Here is a 9,713-nt window from a genome sequence, read left to right on the forward strand (position 1 = left end):
GCTCAGGCTGGTTTTGAACTCCTGACCTCATGATCCACCAGCCTCAGCCTCCCAAAATGCTGGGATTACAGGCGTGAGCCATCGTGCTCTGCCTGACCCCGTTTCAAAAAAACAAAAAACAAATGGAGGAATTTAGGGACTCCCCCTCTCCCCGCCAACGTAACTAAGAATCTAGAATTCATGTTTGACCTGTTACTAAGGTGCAGCCCTGTTTGCAATCCAAGGCCTCGAGTCTAAGGACAAGGGAGTATAGGGAATCGTTGGGCTTGGGGAGGCCTTGCTAGCTCTTGCTGCTGGGGAAACTTCCATGGGTACTAGATAGGCGGGCTTTCCTCCAAAAGTAAACCCCAAACTTTTTTCTTTGTTTTTGAGATGGAGTTTCCCTCTTGTTGCCCAGGTTGGAGTGCAATGGTGTGATCTTGGCTCACTGCAACCTCCACCTCCTGGGTTTGAACAATTCTCTGGCCTCAGCCTCCCAACTAGCTGGGATTACAGGTGTGCACCACCATGCCGAGCTAATTTTTGTATTTTTAGTAGAGACGGGGTTTCACCATGTTGACCAGGCTGGTCTCAAACTCCTGACCTCAGGTGATCCGCTCGCCTCGGCCTCCCAAAGTGCTTGCATTACAGGCGTGAGCCACCGCGCCCTGCCGTATGTTTGTTTTTGAGACATCTCCCAGGCTGGAATGCAATGGTGCGATCTCTGCTCACTGCAACCTCTGCCTCCCAGCTGCAGTGATTCTTGTGCCTCAGCCTCTTGAGGAGCTGGGATTACAGGCACACATCACCACGCCCGGCTAATTTTTGTATTTTTAGTAGAGATGGGGTTTCACCACGCTGGCCAGGCTGATCTTGAACTGCTGACTTCAGGTGATCTGCTCGCCTTGGCCTCCCAAAGTGCTGAGATTACAGGCATGAGCCACCACATCGGACCGCAGTAAACCCCCAGACTTTTGAGCCCCTTTAGCAAAAAGCACACGTGCAGCTTCAGAAGGCAGGTCCTCTTGATGTGGGCACCTTCAGGTGGATTCAAGGAGCCACTACGCCTCGCTAGGCCTATCAGGAAAGCTACCTCCCCTAGCAACCAGGCTCCAATGTGAGACTCCAGCCCAGACCTAGGGCCTGTTGCTAAGGTGCATCTACCCCTAGCAACCGGGCCACAAAGGGGTGGGGCATCGGGGGCCCGGAGGGTGGTCCTCCAGTGGGCAGAAGGTCTTGGGTCCTGGAGCCTGGCTAGGTGTGGTTGCTAGGGAGAAGGCCTCCTTAGCAACCAGGCAGCTGCTGGGATGGGGCTGTGGGGGAGGGGAAATCAGCCAGGTACTGCTTCAGGCTTCTTCATCTGGTCTGGCCTGGCCAGGCCCTGTTGCTAAGGAGCAGCCCCCCTTAGCAACAAGGCTGGCAACGAGATGGGGCCTCAGAACTCAGAGGAGGGGTTGTTGGGGGCAAAATGGGCAGATGAGGATGGGCAGGCTTCCTCCCTTGGTCGTGTTGCTAGAGGGCAGTGTCCCCTGCAATCAAGCTGCTGGAGGCGTTGGTCTATTTACTCTGGACACCAGGGAAGGGTTCAGGTGGGCCTTCCCCTCTGAGCTTAAGGCCTGACAGGCCCTACAGCTCTAACCTTTCCCTCCACTGACACTTTTCCCTTCCGAGGGACCCAGGACCTGCATCCAATAAGATGTGGTGGGGCCTGGCACCTATAGTCTCAACAGTCTGGGACACTGAAGCAGGAGGATTGCTTGAGGCCAGGCATTCAAGACCAGCCTGGGCAACATGGTGAGACCCCGTCTGTACAAAAACTACAAAAATTATCATGGTAGTATGGGCCTGGAGCCCCAATTACTCAGGAGGCTGAGGTGGGAAGATCACTTGAGCCTGGGAGGTTGAGGTTGCAGTGGGCCAAGATTGTACCACAGCCCTCCAGCCTGGGCAACACAGCAAGACCCTGTCTCAAAAATAAATAATTAAAAATAAAATAATAATAAGGTGTAGGGGGCTCCTCAGGCAAGCCGGGGTCTTACGGGGGGGAGCTCCTTTAGCAGCCAGCTTCAGAGAGCACAGAATTGGGGGGCAGACGATTCTTGTACCTAATTTGGGGTGGAGGACATTGGTTTGGCCTCCCTGGGAAGGGACTCCCTTAGCTGCACAGAACAAGACGGCTTCAGCCCCTCACTCACCTCCTTTGCCATTGTAGATGTAGCTCTCCCAAAAGCGCTCCTTGAGGGGGGAGGAGTAGAAAAGAATTCAGCAATTCAGCTGGTAGGTTCACACCCCCAAACTAGCCCATCCTGACTTCTGAAACACCAGGGAGGAGGGAGCTGAAGGCCAGAACCTCCCCCTGCAGCCTCCCCACAGGTATAGAGAAGACAGAGGCCCTCCCCCTGCAGCCTCCCCACAGGTATAGAGAAGAGAGAGGGCCCGAAACTCCAGGGTCTTAAGGACCTCACCGTGAGAGTGTTGTCCTCAAAACACTCCCTGGCCTCTTCCCAGGAACACCTCTCTTCATGACACTCCCGTTCCAGGTTCCCTGGTGTGAACAGCTCCAGGTCCCAGTGGTTGGCTCTTGGAATCCGGATATGGCTACTCAGGAAGCTCTGGGCCTCTGGGGGAGCCAGGAAGACTTCTGGACCCAAAGACATGAGGGACAGAAAAATGGAGGGTCCCTAGGGCTAAAGTCATAGGGGGATGGAAAGCAGTGGGGTCCTGGAGGAAGGAGCAGGAGCTGTGAATTCAGACTCCTGGGTCTGAAGGAGGAAGGGGCTGGGTCCTGGACTCCTGGAAGAGGAGGGACTAGAGACATTCCTGAGTCAGGGGGAGGCCAATGCCAAGTAGCTGGACACCACTTCCCCCAAACACTCACCTTGGTCTGTCTCCCCACTGGGTGAAGTATCCAGGCAGGTGGTTAATGCCATGTATAGCAGCAGGAGAGAGGGCTGGCCCCTCATATTTTCCAGACACCTAGAACCAGGTGTGTTACAGCTGACAAGGGCCTCAGTCCCTGGGTAATAAGGCAGTGCTTCTACCGACTGACCTCTGTGGTCCACGAATGATAATAATAGCAGACACTTACACAGCCTGTATTCTCTGCCAGATATTGTTTACCTATATAAACTCATTTTACTTTCCTTTCCTTTTTTTTTTTTGACATGGAGTCTTGCTCTGTCACCCAGGCTAGAGTGCAGTGACACAATCTCAGCTCACTGCAATCTCTGCTTCCTGGGTTCCAGCGATTCTCATGCCTCAGCCTCCCGAGTAGCTGGGATTACAGGCATGCGCCACCACACCCGGCTAATTTTCATTTTCATTTTTTTTTTTTTTTTGAGACAGAGTCTTGCTCTGTCACCCAGGCTAGAGTTCAGTGCATGATCTCGGCTCACTGCAAACTCCATCCCCCGTGTTCATGCCATTCTCCTGTCTCAGCCTCCCAAGTAGCTGGGACTACAGGTGCCCGCCACCACACCCGGCTAATTTTTTTTGTATTTTTAGTAGAGACTGGGTTTCACTGTGTTCTCCAGGATGGTCTCAATCTCCTGACCTTGTGATCCGCCCGCCTCACCCTCCCAAAGTGAATTTTCATATTTTTCATAGAGATGAGGTTTCACCATGTTGGCCAGGCCAGTCTTGAACTCCTGACCTCAAGTGATCCGCTCACCTCAGCCTCCCAAAGTGCTGGGATTACAGGCATGAGCCACTATGCTCCGCCTCAACTCATTTGACTTTTCACAGGAGTAATACAAAAATTAGCCGGGTGCGGTGGTGGGTGCCTGTAATCCCAACTACTTGGGAGGCTGAGGCAGAAGAATCACTTGAGCCTGGGAGGTGGAGGTTGCAGTGAGCCGAGATCACGCCACTGCACTCCAGCCTGGGCGACTAAGTGAGATTCCATGTCAAAAACAAAACAAAACAAAACTTTGCACCGGACCCAGCAAATTTTTTTTTTTTTTTTGAGACAGAGTCTCACTCTGTCGCCCAGGCTGGACTACAGTGGCGTGATCTCGGCTCACTGCAAACTCCACCTCCCAGGTTCACACCATTCTCCTGCCTCAGCCTCCCGAGTAGCTGGGACTATAGGCGTCCGCCACCACGCCCAGCTGATTTTTTGTATTTTTAGCAGAGATGGGGTTTCACCGTGTTAGCCAGGATGGTCTCGATCTCCTGACCTCATGATCTGCCCGCCTTAGCCTCCCAAAGTGCTGGGATTACAGGCATGAGCCACCGTGCCCGGCCCATGCCCGGCTAATTTTTACATTTTTAGTAGAGACAGGGTTTCACCATGTTGGCCACTCTGGTCTCAAACTCCTGATCTCAAGTGATCCACCTGCTTCAGCCTTCCAAAGTGCTGGGATTACAGGTGTGAGCCACTGCGCCCGACCAGGAGTCCTATTATTGTCCCCAATATAGAGAACAGGAAACTGAGGCACAGAGAGGTAAAATAGCTTGCCGAAGGTCACACAGTGTGCAAGTGTGAGAGCCAGGATTTCAGTGAAGGCAGTGTCCGCCAGAGAAGAGAGCAGAGAGCAGGCAGCTTATCTTTTTTCCCCATTGTGTCTACAGCACCTGACACAGATGCTCATAAACATGTCCACTGGTGATCTGGAGTCTTCCCTTCCTGGTAATGTCCACTTGTGCCTCTCTCTGTGCTCACTGTCACATCCACCCACAGACAACAAAGATTACGAGAGAGGCAGAGGCAGGGGATTAGTTATATTATCAGGTCTAGGGACCTAGGGGGCAGAGGCCTTGGAATCCTGGGCCTAGGAGCCCCAAACTTCTGGGTCTCAGAGGGGCGGGGAGCCAGGATGCCTGGGTCCCCAAGCCAGGCTGTTCCTCCAGGGACATCCACTTACCTGCCCAGAAATGTGAGCACTGCCCCTTCCTCTTTAATGGAGACCTCCTTGGCCAGCTACAGCCAGCTGTGAAAGGGGACAGGGAAGAGGGGAGGGGATAAGGAGGAGGGGTGCCCCACTCCTGGTAACCAAGCCTGATCCCGGTTTCTGGCAGGGGGGCGGAACTTGCCATTACCTGCCCTGGGCGGGACTCAGGTAAGGGACAAAGTATTTAAAGGGACCTTGGGATAAAGGACTTAAAGTCCGGAGATCCATGGGGAAGCCAAGGTGTCGAATACCCTGGGGCACTTGGGGGATTGGATTCGACCCTCCTCCTCCCTCTCGCCCCCTACCCGCTCTGGCTCTCCCCTGGAAGTTCGCCTGGCTGAGCTAGAAAAATTAATGTCTGGGTCTCTGAACACCTAGAAACTAGCGGGGACGATATGCCTTAGTCCCTGGAGCAGCTGGGCAGTGCCGCAGTAAATCCGTTTCCTGAGGGCGACTTGAACGGCTTTGACTTTCAATTTCCCAATGGCTCTGTCTGTAAAATGGGAGCGCAGTTGTCTCTTCTCAATTGAGTTTTAAGATGCAGCAAGAAGAGTGGATGATATATTTGGGAAAGTGGGCTTCCCGATCTCTAGGGGAAGTGATTAGTCCTTAAATTTGGGCTTGGAGAGACTCAAAACCTGGGAATCAAGCAGGAAAAAACGAGATCCCTAGGAAATGCCTAGTGCATAGTAAGCGTTCCCCATAGTCCCACCAGGTTCAATATCCGGAACCTTCTATTTGCCACTCACGTTTCCGAAGGGAGAAAGAGAAGAGAGGACTTGAGCAAGCCAGGCGAGGCACTTCCGCAACTAGGGGCAGCTCTACTTCCGATGCCTTCTGCTGGGCGGAAGTGGGCGGAGCGGAGGGGGAAAATAGTGCTCCTTTCCGGTGTCCGGGCACAGTTGAAGAAGCGACCAAGGGACTGGGAGTCGTTCGGGAGGTGAGTTCGAGGCGGTGCAGGAAGAGTGTTGCTGGGATCGCTTTCCTGCGGGCTAGAGATCTAGGGTCTTGAGGGAGACTGGAGCAAAATTTTGGATTCCCGATTCCCTGTCAATCATTATTAATAGAGCTGTCTGGGCGCCCCAAGTTTGAAGCTGAACTACACTCTCCTGGAGGTGGCCAACCGTCCATCGGGCAGTTCTCTTTCCTTCTGTGTCTCTCACTCTCACTCACTCACTCTCACTCTCTCACAATAAACTCAGCGAAGTGGTAGCTAGCATCGGCCAGTTCTTCTGCGAGTTACAGTTCCGCTGTAGATGATGGCGATTTGCTGGTGGTCCCAAGGGAAGGAGTGGACTGGGATTGCTGGCGGTCTAAGCAGTGGGAGTTGAGGAAAGAGAACTCCTTTCCTGGCCTCAGTTTCTCAGACTGTGGTGCGACGGCGGGCGATACCAGATTGTGCAGTCGTCCATCACCACCTTCTCTTCACTTTTTTGATAGCCCCTTCCCTCTCGGGGTTGGTGCAGGGATTCACCTTTTCCTGTGTGGAGCTTCGGGGTCAGGCAGTCATGGATTCGCATTCTGATTGTGCTGCTAGTTCTGTGAACTTGGGGCTTGAAGGGTCCTTGAGGCAGTTTGATGTTAATGTTTTCTTATGAAAATGTTCAAACTTACATAAAACTGAGAGAAGAATACAGGAATTCCTGTCACCCAAATCTACCAATTATTATTTTTGCCATACTTAACTGTATTTTTTTTTTTTTTTTGAGACGGAGTCTGGCTCTGTCGCCCAGGCTGGAGTGCAGTGGCCAGATCTCAGCTCACTGCAAGCTCCGCCCCCCAGGTTTACGCCATTCTCCTGTCTCAGCCTCCCGAGTAGCTGGGACTACAGGTGCCCGCCACCTCGCCCAGCTAGTTTTTTGTATTTTTTAGTGGAGACGGGGTTTCACCGTGTTAGCCAGGATGGTCTGGGTCTCCTGACCTCGTGATCCGCCCGTCTCAGCCTCCCAAAGTGCTGGGATTACAGGTGTGAGCCACCGCGCCCGGCCCACTTGCTGTATTTTTTTTTAAACATAAAGAGATTAAAACAAATCCTCGGCATCACGATACTTACGGATTGTCAAAAGACAAAATTACAACACATGTAGTGAGAAGATCTTAATTGGCGTTTATTTGTGGATCTACAATCCAACAACATCTAATTATGGAAAATAGCGTGAGTGTTCCGATGAGCTGAGCAGAGGAGGAGGTTGTTTTCAGAGACAAAGGGCTGAGAAAGTCAGAAACTGAAAACAAAAAGCTAGTTGGTTAAATTGATTGATTAAATTTCTAAGTTAAAGGTTAAAGTAGGGGGGACTTCCTTTATCAGGTGGGCTAAAACTGGGCTGTTTGGGGATTTGGCTATTATCTCTCTCCCGATGTCTCAGAAGATCAGGTATCAACTTAGTTTTGGCTTGGAAGCATGGAACTTTAGCATGAGTGACTCCATTTTAGTTTGGTTCATTGAACCTAGTGCAGGAGCTCAGTCCTAACCAATGACCTTCTATAAATTTTATTTAACAGGGTGTGCGTGTGAAAACCAGAAACATGGCTAACATGACCATAATACCATTATCACACTTTACAAGAACAACCGTAGGCCGGGCGCGGTGGCTCAAGCCTGTAATCCCAGCACTTTGGGAGGCCAGGACGGGCGGATCACGAGGTCAGGAGATCGAGACCAACCTGGCTAACACGGTGAAACCCCGTCTCTACTAAAAATACAAAAAAAAACTAGCCGGGCGAGGTGGCGGGCGCCTGTAGTTCCAGCTACTTGGGAGGCTGAGGCAGGAGAATGGCATAAACCCGGGAGGCGGAGCTTGCAGTGAGCTGAGATCCGGCCTCTGCACTCCAGTCCGGGTGACAGAGTGAGACTCCGCCTCAAAAAAAAAAAAAAAAAAAAAAGGAACAACCGTAATTCTAGACTACTATCCATTACGTGGTGCAGAGTCAAGTCCAGCGTAACTGTGGATTTGTTGCAATCAGGATATAGTTTTTTTTGCTATTGTCTTTTACATCTCTCTTAATTTAGAACCGTTCTGGCTGGGCGCGGTGGCTCACACCTGTAATCCGAGCACTTTGGGAGACCCAGGCGGGCAGATCACAAGGTCAGGAGATCGAGACCATCCTTGCTAACATGGTGAAACCCCGTCCCTACTAAAAATACAAAAAATTGGCTGGGCGCGGTGGCTCAAGCCTGTAATCCCAGCACTTTGGGAGGCCGAGACGGGCGGATCACGAGGTCAGGAGATCAAGACCATCCTGGCTAATACGGTGAAACCCCGTCTCTACTAAAAAATACAAAAAACTAGCCGGGCGAGGTGGCGGGCGCCTGTAGTCCCAGCTACTTGGGAGGCTGAGGCAGGAGAATGGTGTAAACCCGGGGGGCGGAGCTTGCAGTGAGCTGAGATCTGGCCACTGCACTCCAGCCTGGGCGACAGAGCCAGACTCCGTCTCAAAAAAAAAAAAAAAGCTGGGCGTGGTGGTGGACGCCTGTAGTCCCAGCTACTCAGGAGGCTGAAGCAGGAGAATGGCGTGAACCCAGGTGGCGGAGGTTGCAGTGAGCGGAGATCGTGCCACTGCACTCCAGCCTGGACAACAGAGCGAGACTCTGTCTCAAAAAAAAAAAAAATACAAGATCTCGCTATGTTGCCCAGGCTGGTCTCAAACTCCTGGGCTTAAGCAATCCTCCTGCCTTGGCCTCCCAAAGTGCTGTGCTAAGATTGCAGGTGGGAGCCATTGAGGCTGGCCTCATTTTACTTGTTTCTTCATGCCAGGGATCAGCTAATTATATTCTACAGACCAAACCCAAATCCTGCTAGCTACCTGTTTTAAAAATCAGCATTGGCCAGGCACAGTGGCTCACGCCTATAATCCTGGCACTTTGGGAGGTGGAGGCAGGTAGATCACTTGAGGTCCGGAGTTCAAGACCAGCCTGGCCAACATGGTGAAACCCCATCTCTACTAAAAATACAAACATTGGCCGGTCATGGTGACTGACTCGTATAATCCCAGCTATTCAGGAGGCTGAGGCAGGAGAATCACTTGAACCCAAGCGACAGAGGTTGCAGTGAGCCGAGATCATGCCACTTCACTCCAGCCTGGGCAAAAGAACGTAACTCCCTCTCAAAAAAAAAAAAAAAAACAAAGCATTAGTGGGATATAATTTACCTAACATATAATTCACCCATTGAAAGTATACAATTCAGTGGTGTTTAGTACGTTGACAGAGTTGTGCAACTATCAACACTATCACTTTAAGAACATTTTCATCTCCCAAAAAGAAACCCTGGTATTCATTAGCAGTCATTCCCTGTTTCCTCCCAATCCTTCCCACCCCCAGCCTTTGGCAGCCACTAATCTGCTATATCTATGGATTTGCCTAATCGGGGTATTTTACACAAATGAAACCATAAAATATTATTGTGACTGCCTTCCTTCTTTCACTTAGCATGTGTTTTTTTTTGTTTTTTTTGTTTTTTTTTTTTTTGAGATGGAATCTCGCGCTCTGTCCCCTAGGCTGGAGTGCAGTGGCATGATCTCAGCTCACTGCAAGCTCCGCCTCCTGGGTTCACTCCATTCTCCTGCCTCAGCCTCCTGAGTAGCTGGGACTACAGGTGCCTGCCACCATGCCCGGCTAATGTTTTGTAGTTTTAGTAGAGATGGGGTCTCACTGTGTTAGCCAAGATGGTCTTGATCTCCTGAAGTCGTGATCTGCCTGCCTAGGCTTCCCAAAGTGCTGGGATTACAGGCATGAGCCACCGCGCCCGGCCGATATACTTATTTTCTTATCTGTTCTTCAGTTGATGAGCATTTGTATTGTTTCCAGTTTTTTTTTTTTTTTTTTTTTTTTTTTTTTTTTTT

The 9,713-nt window shown here is 51.2% G+C and overlaps 3 protein-coding genes across 10 annotated transcripts in view; 1 reads left to right on the plus strand and 2 right to left on the minus strand.

Annotated features, from left to right (window-relative positions):
• The window catches only part of PRRG2 (proline rich and Gla domain 2), a 238,234-nt gene that overhangs the window by 10,027 nt on the left and 218,494 nt on the right, over positions 1-9,713 (minus strand). The window contains exons 1-5 of one of the 7 annotated variants that reach the window (XM_026448378.2): positions 5,621-5,909; positions 4,845-4,910; positions 2,858-2,995; positions 2,445-2,620; positions 2,175-2,214 (exon numbers count right to left, since the gene is read on the minus strand). In XM_026448378.2, the coding sequence (XP_026304163.1) occupies positions 2,175-2,214; positions 2,445-2,620; positions 2,858-2,942 (301 nt within the window). In that variant the 5' untranslated portion in view covers positions 2,943-2,995; positions 4,845-4,910; positions 5,621-5,909. Of the gene's footprint in view, positions 1-2,174; positions 2,215-2,444; positions 2,621-2,857; positions 2,996-4,554; positions 4,642-4,844; positions 5,910-9,713 lie in introns of those variants that run through there. The other 6 variants (XM_026448377.1, XM_026448375.2, XM_026448373.1 and 3 more) reach the window with 6 other exon arrangements.
• NOSIP (nitric oxide synthase interacting protein) overlaps positions 5,728-9,713 on the plus strand; it is a 223,046-nt gene continuing 219,060 nt past the window's right edge. Inside the window, exon 1 of one of the 2 annotated variants that reach the window (XM_031934806.1) lies at positions 5,728-5,811. The gene's annotated coding sequence lies outside the window, so the exon portion shown is untranslated. The remainder of the gene's footprint in view (positions 5,812-9,713) is intronic. The other variant, XM_031934807.1, reaches the window with a different exon arrangement.
• Positions 6,227-9,713, minus strand: part of LOC116418581 (sarcoplasmic reticulum histidine-rich calcium-binding protein-like) — a 6,638-nt gene continuing 3,151 nt past the window's right edge. The window contains exon 3 of the mRNA XM_031934882.1: positions 6,227-6,351. Coding sequence (XP_031790742.1) covers positions 6,227-6,351 — 125 coding nt within the window. The remainder of the gene's footprint in view (positions 6,352-9,713) is intronic.

Source organism: Piliocolobus tephrosceles, chromosome 21 (genome assembly GCF_002776525.5).
Source record: "Piliocolobus tephrosceles isolate RC106 chromosome 21, ASM277652v3, whole genome shotgun sequence".
Lineage (NCBI taxonomy): Eukaryota > Metazoa > Chordata > Mammalia > Primates > Cercopithecidae > Piliocolobus > Piliocolobus tephrosceles.